Source organism: Balaenoptera acutorostrata, chromosome 17 (genome assembly GCF_949987535.1).
Source record: "Balaenoptera acutorostrata chromosome 17, mBalAcu1.1, whole genome shotgun sequence".
Taxonomy (NCBI): Eukaryota; Metazoa; Chordata; class Mammalia; order Artiodactyla; family Balaenopteridae; genus Balaenoptera; species Balaenoptera acutorostrata.
The window spans coordinates 2,707,848-2,733,131 of NC_080080.1; the positions used below are offsets into that span (position 1 = coordinate 2,707,848).

Here is a 25,284-nt window from a genome sequence, read left to right on the forward strand (position 1 = left end):
TCACTTCAAGCACAGCTTTCCTCCAACTGGAATGAAGCTCAGGGCTCGGGGGTGTCTGTCTTCTTCGAGCCCCCTAGCTCCTTATGCAAATGAAGACGCAATCATCCATAATTGTTCATACAAATAAAACTGAGTTCAGGGTGGTGACACAGGAAGGGCACCCCAGACGCTGAGCACTGACACAGCTCGGCCGCCAGCCTGACCCTCACCGGCCACTTCCCCATCCTACACCGTGGGGACTTGGGCACATGACCCCCTGATCTTCCGTGATAGCCTACCAATAGAATCAGTAATCCTACAGGGCATATTCAGGACGTAGTACATTCGATGTTTTCCTTCTCTTGTGAGGGGAAAAATTACTTCATCTGATATCGTATTTTCTTTTTAATGAACTAAACTCATCAAGCTTGCAGAATATTTAAAAAAAAAACCCTTCATGAAAGATTTAATATAAAAAGAACAAAAGGAAAACTACATTTCTACAACCACACAAATTATACTGCTCTGAGCAAAGAGCTAACACAACCCATCTATAACACGACATCCCATTTTTCCCTAATAAATCATTTGCTTTACATAAATATAGACAGCAAAAGAATACAACCATTAAAATGTTGATTTTGAAAGAATCACACTGAGTGTCATCAAGTCGTCCAGCTCTGGTCTAAACCCCTCCCAGGCAGGGTCTGTCCAGATCAGAAGGGGACCTGGTGTCGCCACCTTCCCTGCTACAGGACCCAGGGGGAAGGAGCAGGAGGGGAGAGGGTGGGAGGGAGAGAGAGAGAGAGAAAGAGAGAGAAGAAGCTGCAAGACAAAGCAGAGAAGAGAGAGTTGGAAGAAAGAAAAGGCCTGAAGGCTTTGCCACCAATAACTTCTTCACAAAGGTATAATATAAATGTAGGCATATATTTATCATTATGTTCCTTAAATGACTGCACATTTAGGCCAGAAATAGCCACTCGACGCGTGCACTATATCACACTGAAGTAAACACAATGTACTGTCTATTTAACTGATTCAGCTCAAGGGCTAGTTCCCAACAGCACACGATAATAGATGCTGATGGTGACAGTGATGGGAAGAAAGAAGAAAAGTTTCTAACAGGGGCCAGTCCTGGGTGCTCCAGCCTGGGCTCTCCTTTGGGCGGGCTTCATTCCCGAAATGATCCGTCTGTCCCCCTACCCGGGTCTGACCATCCAAGGTGGTCATTCGCAAGAGAGACGAGGGGGTGGCAAGGCCCCAGGCAGGGTAAACACACTCCCAGGGGTCTTCCTGGAGGCAGGGGCCTCTCTCTCGTCAATCCTGGATTTCAGTCCCTGAGCTTTGGGGCCGTGGCCATTGTGGAACTGGGAGCTGGCTGGGGACCAGGTTACAGACACTGGAGATGTTTTAAATACCTGAAGATGCAGACAAGCAGCTGCAGGGTGATCTGCTGGATCTGGCAGTTGAGCCGCTGCTGCCAGGCCCGCCTGCAGGCTCGCCCCTCGTTCAGGTCCGTGCTGGCGCAGAGGTGAGCGAGGTCCAGCTCATGGTGCATCTGAAGGCTCTGGACCCTGGAAAGGAGCAGAGGGACACTGACCACAGCCCAGGCCGTATCACGTGACTGACTGCTGCTGACCGGCCAGAGAGGACCCTCCAGGAAGAGGTAAGTTAACGCTCTCAGGACGCTCAGACTCCCTATCGATAACTGCCGGGGGGAGGGTGTCATTACAAATACATCCCTGTCGGGAGTTTATTCGCCTCCCAGCACAAACGGCTCATTAGTGCAGAACTCACAAAGGCCTCGTCTTTGGACCACGCACGTCTTTACACAAGCTGAGTGTCCTGTCCTCCTTTGCAGACACCTGCCCTTCCACGACGGCCAAAGGGTTTCCAGTGGGTCTGGGAGGGGCGGCGCAGCTTCCCTGCCCGGGCAGGCTCGGGTGCACGAGGCACGGCCACTTACTTGTCCGGAGGTTCTCAGGGATGGGGGCTCACGGCGGTTTTCATCACACAGGATCCTGGCCTCCCCAACACTGCCCAAGGCTGCACTTTTATGTGAGACTTTGGACACCAAGGAGCAAGTCTGAGGCTTTAAGTATGCAAAGTAAATTCACCCAACAGTATCCAAAGGTCAAGGTGGGGCAGAGGGGACCAGGCGGACACACACGCTGATCATGACGAGGAAGGCAGCGCGGCAGTGGGCGGCCGGGCACAGGGGCGTCTCTGGGAGAAGGCTGTGGATGGCTGCCCCTCGTCCCTCCCAGCAAATACCGAGCGCGGGCGCTCGTCACCCCAGAGCCCGTGGGGAGACCCACTGCCACGGCCCAGATCACGGTCCCGGAGCCCTTCACAGACAAGCCACTGACCACGCACGGGTTAGTTCACGTTTATGAACAGCCCTCCATGGTGAGCCTGAGACTCCACGTCCCACTGTCTGGGGGCCTGGCCAAGCGAGAATCCAACCCCCAGGTGTGTTCTAGAATTCTAACAATAACATGAGGGCAGAGGTGAGATCCCATCTTACTGGGGACACGCCACCCAAGCACACTCTTGAGAAGCTGCGCCCAACGCTGGCAAACACCAGTCCTGGAAAGTCACCCTCTGCAAGTCCGGGGACTGTGGACTTCGCTTATCAGAAAGTGCCTGGATGATGAGGAATGTGGGCTTCACCTTCGGAGTTCACGCAGGGAGACGCTCCCACCCGGACCCCTGGCTGGGCCCCGAGCACCGCCCGCCAGCCACACAGGACTCCACACCCCGAGCCTGGACTCGGCTTGGGGAGTTTTATAGATTTTTTGAAGATGGAAGGAACAATAATGAAGATGGCACTCCCATGTACTTTGTACAAACCATCCAGATAGAAGAAATAATTGATACTAAGGTGTTATAGGCTGAATTGTGTCCCCCCCAAATTCCTAGGTTGGAGTCCTAACCCCCAGCACCTCAGAGTGTGACTGTGTTTGGAGATGGGGCCTTTAAGGAGGTAATTAAGTTAAAATGAGGTCACAAGGGGGGACCTAATCCAATATGACTGGTGTCCTTATAAGAGGGGATTAGAACACAGACACCCACCGAGGGACGACCACGTGAGGACACAGGGAGAAGACAGTCATCTACACACCAAAAAGAGAGGCCTCAGGAGGAACCAACTCTGCCAACACCTTGATCTCGGACTTCCAGCCTCCAGGACTGGGAGACAATAAATGTCTGTTGCTTAGGTGGTGTTTGTTACAGCAGCGCGTGCTGACTAATACACAGGTTAAGAGGCAGAAATGAGAACAGCCAAGTCAGGGAGCCAACACAGAGCCACCGGCTCCTTCCCCTCCTCTCAGGCTTCAGCTCTTCCTGCTCTGACCTCCAGCAGACAAAGTAAAGGGCAACAGTCGGCACTGACAAAAGACAGGCTGCGTCACCAGCTCCTCCAGAGCAGCAGAGTCCAGCTACCTGACGACAGCCGGGAGCACCTGCCGCACTAGCCCCCCGCCCTCCACGGGTCCCACCACGAGCTTCATGCCAGGCCTGCCTGTAGCCCGCACACGAGCTGGAGGACTAAAAGCAGGGTCTCTCCCACCACCATGTGATTAGATTCCAAAGCGGGAAACGTCCTCCGCAGGTCCACCTGAGGGAGCCCTGGCTCTGCCCCGACCCACCACCTGCCCCAGATGCATCTGCGTCCCAGCGTAAATAGCAATCACACCTCCTTTCACCCCCCTGAAAGAAGTACATGGGACAGTCCCCGCCAGGCCTCTCCCATCACCACAGAGGCCGCAGGGCCTGCAGAGCCTACAATAATTATTATTTGCCCTTTTTGGAAAAATTCTGTCTTGCCTGATCTCAGCCAATGAAGTGTAGTCGTAGAGACGGAAAAACCACAAAGAGCCACAAAACAGGTATGAAAAAATAAGAGCACTAAGAGAGCGCTGGGTAGGGGGGTCGGGGGGTAAAAGGGGAAGACAGCCTCCTGCCCAGGGAAGGACGGTGGGTCATGGCCGTCAGGGGCCCCCAACTGACAGTGCCATGGGGCAGAGGCCATATCGGTTTGCTCATTATATACATACTCTGCCCAATGCACTGGATACATATCTGGTGAGTGGATAAATGAAGGAATGAAGGAATGAATGAGGGACAGAGAAGGAACTTCAGAGATCACCAGCGCAGAAAAGGGTCGAGAGGTGTCCCGGGGGTGTGGCCGTCCCCTGGCCTGGGGGCCATCGTTAGTATTTAGACAAGATTGGAATGAAGACAAATGACTTTTATTTTTAAATATTCACAAACAATTTCCAAACTACTAAATATTACATAAACCATCTGTTAATATAAGATTGGAAGAGATGCTTGAAATTGTCAAGTATGAACCTGAACAGGATTCTTCCAAATACCCACTATTTCCCCCCTTACCTCTGAATAAAAGTCTGTGCCGCCAGGAGGGGGATGTCAGGAACGTCCACGTCCTCGTCGTTGGAGTAGGTGATGCTCCCAGCGTCAATGTTTATCAGAATTAAACCATCGGCTTCCTATAAAATAAGTTTGTAAAGACTGAAGTAAGAATCTGAACTTGTATACATCTTTGAAAACACAAAGATACACTTTGCATTCACCAAGATCGTGTCATCGATAATTAAATTATCGTATCTAACATGCACACAAAGCCTTATATTATCTACCAGAAAAATGCAGTGTATACCATGAGTTAGGTTAACAAGCTCATTTGATTAAAAATGCCTCTTTGAGTCAAGATTCCAACACACGAGGTCAGGCCTTCACCCACCCTTGTGCAAACACTCCATGTACCACTTCAGGGAGCCTGGAGAGAACATTCCAGAGCCCCAGTGGGAGCGCTCCGACATTTAACACTCAGGGTGCCCGCTGAGCTGCCCAGCCAGCTCCGCCCCCCCAAGGACCAGAGCACAGGCGGGTCCTGGGCTCAGGGATCCCACACACTTAAGAGTTCTTGAGATGTGTGGATGGCTTACTTGTTAAGTCTTATCTGTGACAAAACACACAAATAATGAGTCACACTCCTGAGTTCTACACTTCAACTGTCCCCGGAACATGACGCCAGAACCCTCCCCAGCTTTCACGCTGGGCCGGCCTCTCAATGCGCGTTTCATGGCACGTGAAATATGCACAAACACGTCTCCCAGAGCAGGGTGCTAAACCAGCAGGGGACAGGCCGCGCTCGTGAGCACGGACACTGAGCTTTTACAAGGACCCCTTCCGAGCTCCCAGCACATCGAGAAGACATCCAAACCCCAAAACATTTCCAGTCAAGACCTGCTGCTTTGCCCTAAAAACCTCCCAGAACAGGTAAACCACTAAAACGACTTCCTTTGTGACTGCGGACTGGAATCAAGTAAATAATGTCTGCAAGTTTCCCTCCTGAAGGGGCTGAAACAAGATGGTTTTTCCCCTAATGACTAAAAAAAGAAACACAATTTTGAGCTACAAAGTACGCCTATTTTTTCCTCATTTGCGAGGGTGATGTTTTTCCATTCCTTCCATGAGGTCTGAATGGCCTTTGCCCAAAGTATGTTTGTCCCCTGGTGAGTCATAGGTTCTGCCAACAACAGACATCCCGGCTCCGCCCCAGGAGGGGCGCTGGGCTTGGCCAGGATTTGCTCTAAAACGCCAGGAAAAAACTGGACGATGGCTGAGGACAGAGAGGGGTGCATGGCATCCCTTCTACTCTTCTCTCAGCCTTTGCGTACACTTAGAAATTTTCAAAATAAAATGTTAAACACAACACTGTAAGTCAACTATACTCTAATAAAAATTTAAAAATAATAAAATAAGAAGTTAAATGAGAACCTACCCTGTACCAACTACCAATAAGCACAAGGAAAAGTGCTGCACATCGCTAGTCATTGGGAAAACGCACATCAAAACTACCCAGCAGGAGGATTAGAATCAAAAAGACAGAAGACAAGTGGAAATCGGAGCTCTCCCTCTGCTGGAGGGAAGGTGTCTGGGGCAGCAGCAGGGAACAGCAGTCTGGACATTTCTCAAATGGTTAAACACAGCGCTGGCACCTGACCCGGAAATTCCTCTCCTAGGTACATATCAAGGTAAATGAACGCATGTCCACACAAAAACTTGTACATGAGTGTTCACAGCTGCATTATTCACAACGGTCAAAACATGGAAACAGCCTCAAATGTTCTCAACTCCTGAATGGATAAACAACCGTGGCCTCTTCATTCAAGGGAATCCTACTCGGCAATAAAAATAACGTGCTGCTACACGGATGAACCTCAAAAAACATGCCGCTAAGTGAAAGAAGCCAGTCATAAAAGACCACACATTGAATGATTCCATTTACGTAAAACCCACGTATACACAACAGGCAACTCCACAGAGACAGAAAGTAGATGGTGGTCGCCAGGGTCTGGGGGGGTTGGGGGATGACAGCTAACACATGCAGGGTTTCTTTGTGGGCTGACCAAAGAGTCTAAAATGAGTTGTCACAGCTCTACCAAGTTCCTAAAGCCACTGAGTTGTACAGTTAAGTCCGGGAAACTCTGTGGTATGCAAATTGTATCTGAAGAAAAGCTGTTTTAAGAAAACCCAACCTGCTCTTCCTGCTGGCGATGTCACGGTTTATCACAAACCTGTGGCGTGAGCTCCCCTTCGAAATGCACCCCATCAGCACAGCAGTAAAAACAGCTGCTGCATTTTAAGCACTTACTGTATGCCAGCCTGCTCTATCGGCCCCTTGAGGCTGCCACGATGATGTGGCCAGCACACTCCCTGCCCTTTCACGACCAGGACACTGAAGGCATACCACCCCGACACAGGTCAGCCCCCAAGCTGAATCCAGTAAACGGCCACTGGATTCAGCAAGGCCCACGGACCCCTTGGACACCGAGTAATACCCTGCATGCACCTGCATTCTTCTAGGAAGTAGGGCCACGGTTTTGTGTGTTTTTTTTTTTAATTAATTAATTTATGGCTGTGTTGGGTCTTCATTTCTGTGCCAGGGCTTTCTCTAGTTGTGGCAAGCAGGGGCCACTCTTCATCGCGGTGCGCGGGCCTCTCACTGTCGCGGCCTCTCTTGTTGCGGAGCACAGGCTCCAGACGCGCAGGCTCAGTAATTGTGGCTCACGGGCCCAGCTGCTCTGCGGCACGTGGGATCTTCCCAGACCAGGGCTCGAACCCGTGTCCCCTGCATTAGCAGGCAGATTCTCAACCACTGCGCCACCAGGGAAGCCCAGGGCCACGGTTTTAATGAACAACAGAGGTTTAATCAAAAAAGTGAAAATGGAAAATATGGAGTGATAACAATGGTGGCTCCCATCCACGAAGGCCAGTCACCTGCCAGGCAGGACGGGGGACATTCCTCAGCCAGAGCCCTGCCTGGGAGGCCGAGGCCGTGCCCACTTCACAGATGAGGAGACTGAGGCTTAGCAAAGGCCAGTAAGTCACTCAGGGTCGCAGAACTAGTAAGCAGCAGAGGTGAGACTTGAAATCAGTTCCCTCAACTCCAACGCCTGCCCTCACCTCCCTGAAAACCCCTGGAAGCCACCAGAGCTGCCGTGAATTTAAGTGGCCTGAGAAGTGGCATCAGGGTGTGGCCTTGAGGACAAGGAGGCAGCACTAGCGCCCTGTGATGGAGTGATGGCAGGCCTCTGCGCCCACCCACACCACAGGGCACCTCCCAGCAGCTTCCCACGCGTCCTCGCAAAGCGCCCACGTGAGTCAATGCTCTCAATCCAGCGGCGGGTGCCTAACCTTGCTGACTTCTTCAAAGTGGTCCAGGTGGCAGCCCATGAGAAAGGACGTGGGCGCCATGACGAAGTCCAGCATGTGTCGCGACAGGATGGGGACGAAGGTGTGCTGCCACTGCAGGGGGTGCAGGTAGGCCATGAAGCACTCAGCCACGAGCGTCAGCAGAGCCCAGCTGGATGAGAAGAACACGACGTGCTGCTCCGTCAGAAGGCAGGTTAGGATCTGGGGAAGCAACAACACCGCGAGCAAGCCTGAAACACTGCGAGGGCGCCATCCGACGAGGCCGGGCGCGGGGCAGCTTCCACCCTGCCGTCCCCGCTCCACTTGCCAGGACCAAAGCCACCCCGACCCCAGAAAAGTGCTGCGGGCAAACAGCGTGCTCTGTGGTGACTGTCGGCTTTAAGCACAAAGATAAGTGTTCTGAGTAGTTGTGAGGCCCCATTAAGCCAGTTAGCATGAGATGCTCACAGGTGTGGAAGGATGCGTACCTGTAGCACCTCCTCAGGTCTGAAGCGCAGTAAGGGCAGGTGAAGGTCCAGGTCGATGAGGGGGCTTTCGGGGTCTGCTCTCGAGGGAAATACGATCTGTAGTGGTTTCATGTTCAATATCTGCAATGACCAATTTCCATCATTAGCTCAGGGAGCTGCTCCCAGAAGAGGCTGAAGGCACTGAAATTCACCATTTTGGCTCAGAAAGCATCTGAGTTAGAAAACACTTCTGAAGACTCATGCTGTCACCTTCAATGTCACAGAGAAACAAAACAGTCTAGAGATGATAAACAGAACTGCCAGGAACGTTTCATAACGAATTGAGGACTTAATGTCTTTTTCAGCCAAACTCCCTTAAACTCCTTAATTAATTAGGAAACAGTTCATTGACAAAACAAAGATAAACGGCCTCCAGATATCCATCCCAAAGAGCACAAACTCTAAATCAAGCATGTTCAAACTAATCTTAACCAGTATGCATTATTCTCGGTTACTACTTATTACGTATTCGCTTATATTTTCAATTTAACAGTCAAAGCTCCTTAAAGACATGGAATTTACAAAAAGATTTTAACGACGCTTTATTTTTCTAAATGCGGGTATTTAAAAATGACACTTCAAATACAAATCCCACGTTCACAGGATGCCTATTATGTGTTAAAGGTCGAGGCAGACATGAAGGAGGGAGGTGCAGTCCCTCCAAGAAGGTGGAGCTGGGAACAGCAGAGTTAAGCCTCCCCTGGCCTCAGACACACAGCAGGCACTCTGCAAGGGCTCTTCCACGAGCAGATGGAGGGGTCTGAGCATGAGCAGAGCTTCGGGGAAACAGAACAGAAAGAAGCGATCAAATCTGATGACAGAGAGGCTTCCTCTAGGAAAGGCATGAAAGGATGAGAAATGGAGAGCAGCAGAGTATTGGGTCAAGAAAAAGGGCCACAGGACAAAATGCCCACTATTCACACTTTCTTCCAGTCACCTTAGTCACTGTTCTATTTTCACGTTAAAAAACAAAACAAAACAGAACAAAAAACAAGAAAAGAGACTGTCATTTCTGACAGCTGGGACATTTGCAAGTGCCTCCGACCAATACTTGGGGCCTCTTCGCTTTCTTGTTCCCAGTTTGGCTACAGAAGCAAGACATTAAAAATAAGGTGGATTCACTTATGTGATCGATGCGTTTGTTTTTTTTTTTTTTTTTTTTAATTTATCAGGCAATATCATTATTTTTTATTTATTTATTTATTTATTTATTTATTTATTTATGACTGTATTGGGTCTTCGTTTCTGTGCGAGGGCTTTCTCTAGTTGTGGCAAGTGGGGACCACTCTTCATCGCGGTGCGCGGGCCTCTCACCATCGCGGCCTCTCTTGTTGCGGAGCACAGGCTCCAGACGCGCAGGCTCAGTAATTGTGGCTCACGGGCCCAGTTGCTCCGTGGCATGTGGGATCTTCCCAGACCAGGGCTCGAACCCGTGTGCCCTGCATTGGCAGGCAGATTCTCAACCACTGCGCCACCAGGGAAGCCCGATGCATTTGTTTTAAAGCAAAACAAAACAAAGTAAAGCAGAGTTAAGTATTCCAGGTTGTGATGAATTATTAACAATTACAAAGTTTATAATGAAAAACTCTCCTCAGTATTTCAAAAAGGAAATGTGTGAATGGATAAAGAAGATGTAGTACATATACACAGTGGAATATTACTCAGCCATAAAAAAGAACAAAATAATGCCATTTGAAGCAACATGGGTGGACCTAGAGATTGTCGTACTGAGTGAAGTAGGTCAGACAGAGAAAGACAAATATCATATGATATCACTTATATGTGGAATCTAAAAAAAGTGGTGCAAATGAACTTTGTAAAAACAGAAACAGAGTCACAGATTTAGGAAACAAACTTATGGTTACCAGGGGAAAGCCAGGGGGAGGGGGGAGGGATAAACTGGGAGATTGGGATGGACATATACACACTACTATATATAAAACAGATGGCTAATAAGGACCTACCACACAGCACAGGGAACTCTACTCAATACTCTGTAATGACCTATGCGGGAAAAGGATCTAAAGAATGCGTATATGTATATGTATAACTGATTCACTTTGCTGTACACCTGAAACTAATACAACATTGTGAATCAACTATACTCTAATAAAAATTTTTAAAAAATAAAAATAAAAAATGACCAAATCAAAAAAAAGGAGATGTGTCAGCCAGACACCCCATTAAAGATAAGAACCAGGACTTCCTTGGTGGTGCAGTGGTTAAGGATCCGCCTGCCAACGCAGGGGACATGGGTTCGAGTCCTGGTCCGGGAAGATCCCACATGGCACGGAGCAACTAAGCCCATGTGCCGCAACTACTGAGCCTGTGCTCTACAGCCCACGTGCCACAACTACTGAGCCCACGTGTTGCAACGACTGAAGCCCACGCACCTAGAGCCTGTGCTCCGCAAAAGGAGAGGCCACTGCACCACAATGAAGAGTAGCCCCTGCTCACCGCAACTAGAGAAAGCCCGCGCACAGCAACGAAGACCCAACACAGCCAAAAAAAAAAGATAAGAACCAACCACATACGTGAGTCACTCTGCCAGCAACATTGCTACTGCGACGTTTCAGGTGCTGTGCTAGCAACTTCACAGCACTCAATACTCACGCTCTCTGAGGTGGGTTCTGTTATTCTACCTACTTTACAGATGAAGAAACTGAGGAGGGAGAGAGATTTTAGGTAAATACTTTGTAAATTTCAACTTGATTGGCGCTCCAGAAAAACAATAGGCTTCGCACACAAAGCAACATAGAAAGTGACTTGGGAATAGTAAGAACAAAAACGTGACTAGAGCCTCCCATCAAGCCTCTTAGATAGCCTCAACCACCAGAGGGCAGACAGCAGAAGCAAGAAAAACTACAATCCTGCAGCCTGTGGAACAAAAACCACATTCACAGGAAGACAGACAAGATGAAAAGGCAGAGGGCTATGTACCAGATGAAGGAACAAGATAAAACCCCAGAAAAACAACTAAATGAAGTGGAGATAGGCAACCTTCCAGAAAAAGAATTCAGAATAATGATAGTGAAGATGATCCAGGACCTTGGAATAAGAATGGAGGCAAAGATCGAGATGACGCAAGAAATGTTTAACAAAGACCTAGAAGAACTGAAGAACAAACAAACAGAGATGAACAATACAATAACTGAAATGAAAACTATACTAGAGGGAATCAATAGCAGAATAACTGAGGCAGAAGAATGGATGAGTGACCTGGAAGACAGAATGCTGGAATTCACTGCTGCGGAACAGACTAAAGAAAAAAGAATGAAAAGAAATGAAGACAGCCTAAGAGACCTCTGGGACAACATTAAACGCAACAACATTCGCATTATAGGGGTCCCAGAGGGAGAAGAGAGAGAGAAAGGACCAGAGAAAATATTTGAAGAGATTATAGGCGAAAACTTCCCTAACATGGGAAAGGAAATAGCCACCCAAGTCCAGGAAGCACAGAGAGTCCCGTACAGGATGAACCCAAGGAGAAACACGCCGAGACACATAGTAATCAAACTGGCAAAAATTAAAGACAAAGAAAAATTATTGAAAGCAGCAAGGGAAAAATGACAAATAACATACAAGGGAACTCCCACCATAAGGTTAACAGCTGATTTCTCAGCAGAAACTCTACAAGCCAGAAGGGAGTGGCATGATATACTTAAAGTGATGAAAGGGAAGAACCTACAACCAAGATTACTCTACCCGGCAAGGATCTCATTCAGATTCGATGGAGAAATCAAAAGCTTTACAGACAAGCAAAAGCTAAGAGAATTCAGCACCACCAAACCAGCTCTACAACAAATGCTAAAGGAACTTCTTTAAGTGGGCAACACAAGAGAAGAAAAGGACCTACAAAAACAAACCCAAAACAATTAAGAAAATGGTCATAGGAACATACAAATCAATAATTACCTTAAACGTGAATGGATTAAATGCCCCAACCAAAAGACACAGGCTTGCTGAATGGATACAAAAACAAGACCCGTATATATGCTGCCTACAAGAGACCCACTTCAGACCTAGGGACACATACAGACTGCAAGTGAGGGGATGGAAAAAGATATTCCATGCAAATGGAAATCAAAAGAAAGCTGGAGTTGCTATACTCATATCAGATAAAATAGACTTTAAAATAAAGAATGTTACAAGAGACAAGGAAGAACACTACATAATGATCAAGGGATCAATCCAAGAAGAAGATATAACAATTATAAATATATATGCACCCAACATAGGAGCACTTCAATACATAAGGCAACTGCTAACAGCTATAAAAGAGGAAATCGACAGTAACACAGTAATAGTGGGGGACTTTAACACCTCATTTACACCAATGGACAGATCATCCAAAATGAAAATAACTAAGGAAACAGAAGCTTTAAATGACACAATAGACCAGATAAATTTAATTGATATTTATAGGACATTCCATCCAAAAACAGCAGATTACACTTTCTTCTCAAGTGCGCATGGAATATTCTCCTGCATAGATCACATCTTGGGTCACAAATCAAGCCTCAGTAAATTTAAGAAAATTGAAATCATATCAAGCATCTTTTCTGACCACAACGCTATGAGATTAGAAATGAATTACAGGGAAAAAATCGTAAAAAACACAAACACATGGAGGCTAAACAATACGTTACTAAATAACCAAGAGATCACTGAAGAAATCAAAGAGGAAATCAAAAAATACCTAGAGACAAATTACAACGAAAACACGACGATCCAAAACCTATGGGATGCAGCAAAAGCAGTTCTAAGAGGGAAGTTTATAGCTATACAAGCCTACCTAAAGAAACAAGAAAAATCTCAAGTAAACAATCTAACCTTACACCTAAAGGAACTAGAGAAAGAAGAACAAACAAAACCCAAAGTTAGCAGAAGGAAAGAAATCATAAAGATCAGAGCGGAAATAAATGAAAGAGAAACAAAGAAAACAATAGCAAAGATCAATAAAACGAAAAGCTGGTTCTCTGAGAAGATAAAGAAAATTGATAAGCCATTAGCCAGACTCATCAAGAAAAAGAGGGAGAGGACTCAAATCAATAAAATTAGAAATGAAAAAGGAGAAGTTACAACAGACACCGCAGAAATACAAAGCATCCTAAGAGACTACTACCAGCAACTCTATGCCAATAAAATGGACAACCTGGAAGAAATGGACAAATTCTTAGAAAGGTATAATCTCCCAAGACTGAACCAGGAAGAAACAGAAAATATGAACAGACAAATCACACAAGTAATGAAATTCAAACTGTGATTAAAAATCTTCCAACAAACGAAAGTCCAGGACCAGATGGCTTCACAGGTGAATTCTATCAAACATTTAGAGAAGAGCTAACACCCATCCTTCTCAAACTCTTCCAAAAAATGGCAGAGGAAGGAAGACTCCCAAACTCATTCTATGAGGCCACCATCACCCTGATACTAAAACCAGACAAAGATACTACAAAAAAAGAAAATTACAGACCAATATCACTGATGAATATAGATGCAAAAATCCTCAATAAAATACTAGCAGACAAAAAAAAAATACTAGCAGACAGAATTCAACAACACATTAAAAGGATCATACACCATGATCAAGTGGGATTTATCCCAGGGATGCAAGGATTCTTCAATATATGCAAATCAATCAATGTGATACACCATATTAACTGAAGAATAAAAACCATATGATCATCTCAAGAGATGCAGAAAAAGCTTCTGAAAAAATTCAACACCCACTTATGATAAAAACTCTCCAGAAAGTGGGCATAGAGGGAACCTACCTCAACATAATAACGGCCATATACGACAAACCCACAGCAAACATCATTCTCAATGGTGAAAAACTGAAAGCATTTTCTCTAAGATCAGGAATGAGACAAGATGTCCACTCTCACCACTATTATTCAACATAGTTTTGGAAGTCCTAGCCATGGCAATCAGAGAAGAAAAGGAAATAAAACGAATACAAATTGGAAAAGAAGAAGTAAAACTGTCACTGTTTGCAGATGGCATGATACTATACATAGAGAATCCTAAAAATGCCACCAGAAAACTACTAGAGCTAATCAATGAATTTGGTAAAGTTGCAGGATACAAAATTAATGCACAGAAATCTCTTTCATTACTATACACTAATGATGAAAAATCTGAAAGAGAAATTATGGAAACACTCCCATTTACCATTGCAACAAAAAGAATAAAATACCTAGGAATAAACCTACCTAGGGAGACAAAAGACCTGTATGCAGAAAACTATAAGACACTGATGAAAGAAATTAAAGATGATACCAACAGATGGAGAGATATACCATGTTCTTGGATTGGAAGAATCAATATGGTGAAAATGACTATACTACCCAAAGCAATCTACAGATTCAATGCAATCCCTATCAAATTACCAATGGCATTTTTTACGGAGCTAGAACAAATCATCTTAAAATCTGTATGGAGACACAAAAGACCCCGAATAGCCAAAGCAGTCTTGAGGGAAAAAAACGGAGCTGGAGGAATCAGACTCCCTGACTTCAGACTATACTACAAAGCTACAGTAATCAAGACAATATGGTACTGGCACAAAAACAGAAACATAGATCAATGGAACAAGATAGAAAGCCCAGAGATTAACCCACGCACCTATGGTCAACTAATCTATGACAAAGGAGGCAAAGATATACATTGGAGAAAAGACAGTCTCTTCAATAAGTGGTGCTGGGAAAACTGGACAGCTACATGTAAAAGAATGAAATTAGAATACTCCCTAACACCATACACAAAAATAAACTCAAAATGGATTCGAGACCTAAATCTAAGACCGGACACTATAAAACTCTTAGAGGAAAACATAGGCAGAACACTCTTTGACATAAATCACAGCAAGATCTTTTTTGATCCACCTCCTAGAGTAATGGAAATAAAAACAAAAAATAAACAAATGGGACCTAATGAAACTTCAAAGCTTTTGCACAGCGAAGGAAACCATAAACAAGACGAAAAGACAACCCTCAGAATGGGAGAAAATATTTCCAAATGAATCAATGGACAAAGGATTAATCTCCAAAATATATAAACAGCTCATTCAGCTCAATTTTGAAGAAACAAACAACCCAATCCAAAAATGGGCAGAAGACCTAATTAGACATTTCTCCAAAGAAGACATACAGATGGCCAAGAAGCACATGAAAAGATGCTCAACATCACTAATTATTAGAGAAATGCAAATCAAAACTACAATGAGGTTATCACCTCACACCAGTTAGAATGGGCATCATCAGAAAATCTACAAACAACCAATGCTGGAGAGGGTGTGGAGAAAAGGGAACCCTCTTGCACTGTTGGTGGGAATGTAAATTGATACAGCCACTATGGAGAACAATATGGAGGTTCCTTAAAAAACTAAAAATAGAATTATCATATGATCCAGCAATCCCACTACTGGGTATATACCCAGAGAAAACCATAATTCAAAAAGACACATGCACCCCAGTGTTCACTGCAGCACTATTTACAATAGCCAGGTCATGGAAGCAACCTAAATGCCCATCGACAGACAAATGGATAAAGAAGGTGTGGTACATGTATACAATGGAATATTACTCAGCCATAAAAAGGAACGAAATTGAGTCATTTGTTGAGACATGGATGGATCTAGAGACTGTCATACAGAGTGAAGTAAGTCAGAAACAGAAAAACAAATATCGTATATTAACGCATGTATGTGGAACCTAGAAAAATGGTATAGATGAACCGGTTTGCAGGGCAGAAGTTGAGACACAGATATAGAGAACAAACGTATGGACATCAAGGGGGTGAAACCGCGGTGGGGTGGAGATGGTGGTGTGCTGAATTGGGCGATTGAGATTGACATGTATACACTGATGTGTATAAAATTGATGACTGATTAAAAAAAATAATAAAAAAAAAAGAAAAACGTGTGTGTTTCACTGGACACACCCAATTATGCCCATCATTTGAAAAGCAAGTAACATCTGAACTTCTAGAGGGCAGAGATAGAAGCAAAGCAGGCCCGGGGACGTGGGGTGCCCCTAGAGCCTTTGCTCCCCTCAGGCCAGTGGTCCAGGTGGTCAGAGAAAGGGCTGGGTCCTCGCCTCCTCACTCCCCACACTGTGGGGCCTCCCACCTCCTCCCGTCAGTACAGGTGAGAGCTGACCCCACCCAGAATTAACAGGAAACGGCAGCTCGGGGCCCATGCACACTATTCAAGACACAAGGTGCACAGCTCACGACTATTACCTATGACAACCTCTAACCTGACGTTGGTTTGCAGTGGGTTCTGGAAAACACTGCTGAATCAGCTCCTGCGTCAGATGAAATTGGCCTAAACTGACCTCTTGGATTTCTTCACAACAATAAACAGCCACTATTCTACAACACTCCCTAAAACAAATGATGACCCTTATACCAACTTGGACCCAAGAGCTAATTAGACTCGTTAGTGGAGGATCCCAATGACAAGTCTGATCCAAACTCAGCCCACTGGGACAAACCATGAGCACCAACATGCAGACCCTGACTGAATGAGCACTGCTGGCCGACGCTGAAACATTCTCTCATTCATTCACTGAACAGAGCTCCATGGGACAGCAGCTAAGCGCTGCTGGACATGGTAGTAGGTCCTGGAAATGCAGTTATGAACGTGGCCTCTGTCCTCATGCAGCTCAGAGTCTGATGGAGAAAATGGACATGAAACAAAAAACACGCACACACAAGCCCTAAGTGCAGGCGTGCTGAACTCTGCAGGAGAGCGGGCGGCTGTGAGAGAGATGGTGTGGGAGACGCTGCTCCGGAGAACTGATGTCCGAGCCAGGCCTGAGAAAGGAGCAGGAGCTGGAGGGGGAAAATGGAGAGAGGGGTACTTCCGGGAACAGCACATGCAAGGGCCCCGTGGCAGCATCTGCAAGGGACCCACAGAAGTCCAGTGTAGCTGGAGAACAGTGAGCAAGGGGGTGAGTGGAGCTGGACAGGGCTGAATGGTGACGCAGGGGCCAGGGATGCAGGTCTGGGTGAAGGCGATGAGTGAGAAACAAGTGAGGGGTTTTAAGCACAAAAGGAAAGTCCAGTTTATAGATTTTAATGATCTCTCCAGCCACGGTGCAAAAGCATGAACTGAACATAAGGTCAAGAATGGAAATGGACAGACCAGTGGTTCCCTAAGTCGTGTAGGTGGGAGAAGCTGTTGGCCCAGAACAGGGGTGGCAGTGGAAGTGTGTAAACTGGAAACAGGTACTGGAGACAGACTGATAGGGTGGACGTGGGACAAAAAGGCATCGAGAACGTCCCCACTCAACTTTCCCACTGGGGGTGGTAGAAATGGAGGAACCAAATGTTAATTAATCCAAGATTCCAAAACTCGTGGATTACAGAAAACTCATGTAATCACTGTTTATACATTGCTTCTGTTCAAAGGTAGAATACAAGGAATCACAGTAAACTGTAAACCTGTTCCTAACTCAGGGAATTTGGTTCACTGCTACAGCAGGTCCTCAATGAGCAGGTATTGAGTTTCTAGAATAAGAATGTAAACTTTGATGATTTCACTGCACAAAAATACCAGTTACCCACAAAATAAAGATGAGTGCCTGGCACGGAAATCCAGCAAATGTTCCCCACAAAGGTTTCTGGGAGTGGGACCAAGGTAGACAGACACCCTGCCCTGCCTCGGGCCGGGAATGCACTTGGCAGGGTGTCCCCCCGCCACCCCCCGAGCAGACTGCTGGGTTTAGGGTAATAGTAAGTATATACACTTTAAGTTCATAATCACAAATATCCTAATAAATTATTTTTTCAACTGTCCATAATAATCAAAATATAGGAAAACGAGATTTATATGTATAATCTTCCAGAGGGGACGAATACAGTGAAACTGACTTGACATTTACTGTACATTTCAAGACGTTTATTTAATAGATGTCTGTTTTTTAAAAAGGAAGCATCCCACAGTTAAATGAGTTTGGAAATCGCTGAGTCAAACAGGTTTCATCACACAGTTTAGCTGTCTGACATGTTACTCGACGAAAGGGGAATGAGGTCTTTCTCAAACTTTCCTTAACCCTGAAACCTCCCATCAAAAACAGCCAATAACATTTGAGAACAGTTTTTCACAGAACTCAGTTTAGGAAACGCTTCTCTATCAATTAAATAACAGAACGGCGCTGTGAATAACAACCACAACGAAAAAAACAAAGCAAAAAAACCAAACCAGTTACCTTCTACTAACCACACTGGATAGGAGAAAATATTAACAAGTTAAATAGAATACCCGATATTCCAGACAAAAAAAACAAAAGGGAAATTTGTAATTTAAGTAAATTTTATGTGTTTTCTGAATAGCAAGTAATGAATTAACATGTTAACCACTAAAGGGGCCTATTACTAGCTCAACATCTATTTATCACGAGCCACTCAGCAAAACTCAGGCCTAAATATTTGACTTCAGACCAAAATTTTATTTTAAAATTTTTAGAAAATATATTTTGTAATTTATTTCTAGTTTTCTGACCTTTGGAAACAGTGTATAAAATGCTTCTGTAAGGAACTTGAGAAGCATAATTTAAACAAAGCTAGAACTTAAGAAAATCACTTAAAACATTTAAACCATCTTCATCAATGTGGTACATATATACAATGGAATACTACTCAGCCATAAAAAAGAACAAAATAATGCCATCTGCAGCAACATGGATGGACCTAGAGGTGATCATACTAAGTGAAGTAAGTCAGAAAGAGAAAGACAAACACCATATGATATCACTTATGTGTGGAATCTAAACTATGGCACAAGTGAACCTGTCTATGAAACTGAAACAGAATCACGGACACAGAGAACAGCCTGGTGGTTGCCAAGGGGGAGGGGTTGGGGGAGGGATGCGTTGGGAGTTTGGGGTCAGCAGATACAAACCGTTATATATAGAATGGATAAACAACGAGGTCCTACTGTATAGCACAGAGAACTATACTCGATACCCTATGATAAACCATCATGGAAAAAAATATTTTTAAAAATGTATATATATATGTATAACTGAATCACTTTGCTGTACAGCAGTAATTAACACAACATTGTAAATCAACCATACATCAATTAAAAACAAATGAATAAACCATCTTCATCATATTACTTTTACAATTTGCAAAGAAAAAACAAGACAATTCCGATTTAATTACCAAATGGAGTGGTCCAGGAGGCGGGCTAGGTATTAAAGATAGTTTTGCAGCAAAATCTTTTATATGATTGTCAACTTCAAAATCTTTACAGATCTTCAGATGAGTCAATAAACTGAAATTGAAAGAAAAATCAAATCACAAAATAAATCCGAGAATCCAATGGTCATCCTCTCCATTGCTAATCAAGGCTGAAATCTCTGTGTCAGGAGTTTCGGGAGTTTCAGGAGTTTCGGGATCCTTCACCAACAGGGGAAGGATCTGGGTGTGAGACGGCAGAAGCCTGGCTGCCCAGGGCGGGGGGCGTCTGGAAGGGGCATAGGCAAGCTTTTCAGGGAGTGTGTGCAGCTCACCAGGAGAGGCAGTCCTTGAGGGCGTTGTAATAGGGGAACCTGGAAACCACACACACGGCAAAGGGCACGAAGCAGCCGGCCGCGCTCCGGCCCAGCCCTGACGCCTCCCAGCGCATCTTGCCGTTGTAGAAGCAGTACTCGTCCTGGAGAGAAAGCAACAGCGCATCACCTGCCAACCCCGGCAAATCCCAGTCTCCACTGTCGATGGTGCCGGCCTCTCCAGACAGAAAGGACACTGGACAGGGGCGGGACAGCTGTCCTCGGCACACCTGGCCACTCCCGCCCGTTTCACTGCCACGTGCGAGCGAGCACCGGCCTCTCTCCACCAACACTGACGAGGCCCCGTGGGGAGCTCGCTCTGTCTGAGTGAGGTGCTGGGGTTACAGAGACGGGAAGACCGGTCCCCACCCTGGAGAAGCTCGCCGCCTTCAGTGAGAAGGAACCACGGTTAGAACACAATGAGACACAAGAAGGGGCTCTGCTTAAAAAGCGAAAAGGCAATATTCAAGAGGGCCTGGGAGCCAGGTGGGCATCATGGGCCAGAAGAGAGAGCAGGAGGGGCCTCGGCCCGTGATGGGGGGATCTCAGGCAGAAAAGAACACAGCAGTGGGGTTCCAGAAGGCACAGCTCTCTGCACAGCTTACAAGGGGCACAATATGGGGGGCCCACCATATATGCGGGAAAAAACATGATTCGAAAAGATACACGCACCCCAATGTTCTTAGCCGCACTATTTACAGTAGTCGGGACATGGAAGCAACCTAAGTGTCCACTGACAGGTGAATGGATAAAGAAGATGTGGTGGTACATATATACAATGGAATATTACTCAGCCATAAAAAGAATAAAATAATGCCATTTGCAGCAACATGGATGGACCTAGAGATGATCATACTAAGCGAAGTAAGTCAGACACACAAAGACAAATACCATATGATATCCCTTATATGTGGAATCTAAAAAGATAAGACAAATGAACTTATTTACAAAACAGAAACAGCATCACAGACATAGAAAACAAACTTATGGTTACCAAATAGGAAAGCGGGGAAGGGATAAATTAGGAGTTTGGGATTAAAATATATATACTACTATATATAAAACTGATAACCAACAAGGACCTACTGTATAGCACAGACATTCAACACCTCGTAAAAACCTATAAAAGAATCTGAAAAAGGAATATATATGTATATATATGTATAACTGAATCACTTTGCTGTACACTGAAACCAACACAACATTGTAAATCAACTATATTTCAATAAAAATTTTAAAACTACATTAAAAAAATATGTTGGGTGCCCGGGTCCTCTGGGGCTGGAAGTAGGCAGCCAGTCACCCTGTACCTTCTGGTCCATCCATGTCCCCTACAAACTCCCCAAGGCCAGCTGGTTCACACACAGGGCCCTGGCCAGAAAACACTCCCCAAACGCGTGACGACTGAGTCATCCTCTCAAAACCTCAGCCCAGGCACCTGTCACACGTGAAAGGTGAAAACAACCCAAAGGTCCACCAGCTGAGGAACAGAGAAGCAGACCGTGGTTTATACACACCGTGGAATATCACTCAGCTACTAAAAGGAGGGAAGCGCGGACATGTGCTCCGACATGGATGAACTCTGAAAACATCACACTAAGTGAGAGAAACCAGATACAAAAGGACACGTATAGTATGATTCCACTTATATGAAATGTTCAGAATAGGCAAAGCCACAGAAGCAGAAGCAGAAGGCAGATGAAGGGTGGCCAGGGGCCCAGGGGCAGCAGGGACTGAGGAGGCACTGGTGATGAGACAACTCTGCCTTTTGGGGTGACGAACATGTTTTGGAACTAGACAGTGGTGATAGTGGCACAACATTGTGAATGTACTTAATGCCACGGAATCATACATTTTTTAATGGCTAAAATGGTGATTGCCATATTATGTGTATTTCACTGCAAAAGAAAAAACCCACAGCCTAGACCCAGTTTCAGAGGGAAGTTGGGGGAATCACGTACGTGCAGGGGTCGGTAGTACTGGGCAACCACACCGTAGGTTCTATTGCCGCAGACATCAGTCAGCACCAGAAAGTGGACGCAGTCCTCCTTGGGCTCAGAGGCCACACACACGCCCCCTGTAGGCAGAAAAAAGAAAGAAGGAACCTCATTCTGGCCACGTGGCATCCACCGTGAGGCCTGGGCTATCCATAAGCGACAGGACACGTCCCTCTCTGTCCACTGTGGCACTCTGACGGGCAGATGTGCTAATTCTTCAGGCCGTGCACCACCTGCCTCAGTCCCTCCCCCTCAGCAGCAATTTCTTTGCTGGCACTCTGTGCTCTGAAGACTTTGTGAAGGATCATGGGAACGGGCCCCCAGACAGACCCTTCAGGGCGCACCTGGCGTGGTAGCCATTTCCTGAGCCCAGTGGGGAAGGGGGTGTCCCAGCCTATCCAGGAGAGCAGGAAATCGCATCAATTTCTCTGTGGAGCCTCCGGACAGGTCCTTCTGTCAAGCCCTCAGTCTGAGTTTTCTACACCAGGCACTTGAACATCTCTCAGTGAGAGAAATGAAGCCAGAGCATAAGCCCGCTTGTCAGCAGGAACTGGCCAGTCTGGGAAAAGGCCGGCCCATGCGCACCTGGGAAGCAGAGCTGCGGCAGGGCGAGCAGGTCCACGCCGTTGGGGATGCCCACGTCCTCGGGGTCCTGGCCCCTGGGGCCGCCGGGGTGGCCCTTCGAGGGCTCCGCCTTGGGCCTCTCTCTCTTCTTCCGGAAGGAGCGCCTCCTGGTCTTCCCCAGCGTCACACAGCTCACGCCGGCCGGCTGACTGTCCTCCTTAGTGACAAACGGAGGGACGAAGACCGACAGGACCTCCGGATCCAGAGGAGACAGGCTCTTGACTCCCTTTTTCTGGGCGACCTAAAGCAGGTGGAAATAAGAGTCAGCGCAGCGCTGCCAGCCCTGCTCTGTCCGACCCTCCCGTCGTAGCATCTGCTGTCTTCTGGCCTCTCCACCCCCCAAGCCCCCGGTGAGTTCTGCATCACATGCCTGGCTTTTCCCACCAGCAGCTCGAGATGGTAAGGAATTGCTTTTAGGAAATCTCAGGCCCTACACTCAGCGAGTGACGGACCCCCTCAGAGCCTGGTCCTTCAGCTGCTGACGGGGACGCCATGACTGGCCCCTTGGCTCCAAGGCTCGGTTCTGGGCCAGCACCGCGATGGAGACCTGGGTTCAGATCCCAGCGCTGTGGGAACCACGGCAGCAAATTACTTGGTCCCTCTGAGCCTCCCTTTCGAGAGGCGAGTGCAGGGACTCACAGGTCAAGTGCTCAGCCCCCGTGGGCCCCCAGGAGGCCCCCCGCCCCGTCCCCCCGGAGGCTGGTGGGGACGGCGAGCCCCAAGAAGGGCTCTGCATCTTGTCAAACCCACATGGGCATGTTTGCCAACACGTGCCCGCCTCGCCAACTGGGCCACCGCGCACATTAGTTCTGTCACCTCCGGCCTGGGAGGACACAAGGAGGAGTGAGGAAGGCCCTGATGGACACAGAGGAGAGCCACCTCCTCCCGCCAGACCGTCCCAGGATCCGTAAAAGGGGCTTCTTAGCCTCAGTTCTTTTAAACTTCAACTTGGTCCAAGATTTGTTTAACCTTTTATCTTTTCCTTCTTCCCCAAATAACATAAGTCACCTTCTCTCTCTTCTTCTTTCTAGTGAGTTAGGACTAAACAAACACTTGTGCCAGCTTGATTTCAGGTCTTCCAAGGAAGGTACTGATATTATGAACTGCAGTCTGTCCACGAGAAGGAAGGGCTGCCAAGCCAGCTAAAGACAGACAAGAGTAAAGCAGGATTCTCTGGGTGTAAAAGATACAGAAGGTAAGAGGTGGCCGTCATGGTGGGGAGTGGGTAACATACGGACCCTAGAGGACCCTAGAAATGGCATCAGGAAGAACACCACTGTCACCAGAGAAATGTGGCCTTGACTGGCAGAAAAGGAATAGCCAGCATCAACATTTTGGTAAGAATCAGTGGTACCAACAGGGGACTATTACACTTAAAAGCATATCTACAATGACAGCATTTTCAGTCAGTAAATACACTCTAAACTCAATACGCTATTTTTATGCAACGTGATGTGAATTCAGATAACAGTTTCTTTATATTTGGGGAAAAAAGTTAATGCCAGTAGGAACCAACACCAAACATGGGAAATCCCTACTGCTGTATAATTTAAAAAACCTTTTGTGTATCATGCACGAAAGGAATCCTTTTCTTTACTTGTATGAAACCTCTTCTAAAACCTTCCTATCAAAATCCAGCAGTTCGGACCTAATTCTCTATGGAAACATGCTCGTCTATTTCCTCCACACATGAGACGTTATATCCACAGAGACTGGGCGATACCTCACCTCACCTCACTGTGGGACAGCTCTTGGTATAAATTACAGTCAGAGGAGCAAACGAGTCCCCTCATTGATCGACCCCTTTTCCTGAAACTTCCCAAGGCCGCCTCCTTTCTGCAATTTCACCTCCCCAGCCCGCTCCCTGGCAGCCCCCTGCAGACAGACCCCCAGGGCCAATCCTTGGCCCCAGTCCCACCTCATGCAACAGCCTGCAGGGCAGTCTCTGCCCTCCTGCGGTTCCAGGTATGCACACAGGGACAGCTCCCAGGGTTCTGCCCCCAGGGGTGGGGCCTCTGTGCCATCCCAGCTGTACCCAACTGCCTCCCAATATACGCGGTGAGTCCCTTAAACTTAGTTTCAAAAATTAAGCCCACACTTATTTCCAAAGACTTGATCATCCACCTCTCTGCTCCTCTGTGGGCAGCACGACACCACTCGGGCATTTAGAGCGGGACCGGCGCTATGGCCCCTCACTCCCCATCGGGACACCCACACCTCGACGGTGGGCCGCAGAGAGGTCTCTGAAAAAAGCCCAGCTGCTGCCCCATCTGCACCACGTTTGCAAACCCTTGGCTCAGAGTAGGTACAGATTCACCATGAACTAATCTTCCTGGTTGCTGCCGAGAGAAGAACAACAGCCCCGCCTTCTCCCACCTGGCCCCACGTCCACTCTCCCAAAGCGGGGGGGGGGGGGTCCCCCATCTAAAGAGCACACACGACTCTTCCCTCACCTGCCCCAACCGTCGTGGCCCCAGCTGCGCAGCGCCAGCCTCTTACCCCAGCAAACCAGCCCCGCAGACCCATCTCCGTCCCTCAGCCAGCCCTAAAAAGTGTGTTTGTTTCCACGCATTACCATCCTCACACATATTCCCGTGCAGGTATCACACGGTGCATGTGTCACGTGACAGGCCGACCACCTGCACTGGTTGTGCACCTGGCAGCAGGCCAGCCTGCTTCCAAAGCCAGGGTGCCCAAGCCACTCACGACTGAAGCCCTCAGTCATCTCAGCACATGCGCCTTTGTCACGATGCTGTGCTTCTCCCTGCCCTTCACTCTGCCTGACACGTGCCCTGCCCCCTCCTCACCCCACCTCCTCACCAGCGACCCCCCCAACACTCACTGGAGGGGGCGTTTCCTCAC

General features: G+C 46.9%; 1 protein-coding gene across 6 annotated transcripts in view; it reads right to left on the bottom strand.

Moving 5' to 3' along the window:
• DENND3 (DENN domain containing 3) overlaps positions 1 to 25,284 on the bottom strand; it is a 62,200-nt gene that overhangs the window by 31,144 nt on the left and 5,772 nt on the right. For all 6 annotated transcript variants that reach the window (XM_057532014.1, XM_057532013.1, XM_057532012.1 and 3 more), the window contains exons 2-9: positions 22,384 to 22,663; positions 21,763 to 21,878; positions 19,763 to 19,905; positions 19,413 to 19,524; positions 8,196 to 8,315; positions 7,711 to 7,929; positions 4,381 to 4,496; positions 1,398 to 1,553 (exon numbers count right to left, since the gene is read on the bottom strand). In XM_057532014.1, coding sequence (XP_057387997.1) covers positions 1,398 to 1,553; positions 4,381 to 4,496; positions 7,711 to 7,929; positions 8,196 to 8,315; positions 19,413 to 19,524; positions 19,763 to 19,905; positions 21,763 to 21,878; positions 22,384 to 22,663 — 1,262 coding nt within the window. The remainder of the gene's footprint in view (positions 1 to 1,397; positions 1,554 to 4,380; positions 4,497 to 7,710; positions 7,930 to 8,195; positions 8,316 to 19,412; positions 19,525 to 19,762; positions 19,906 to 21,762; positions 21,879 to 22,383; positions 22,664 to 25,284) is intronic.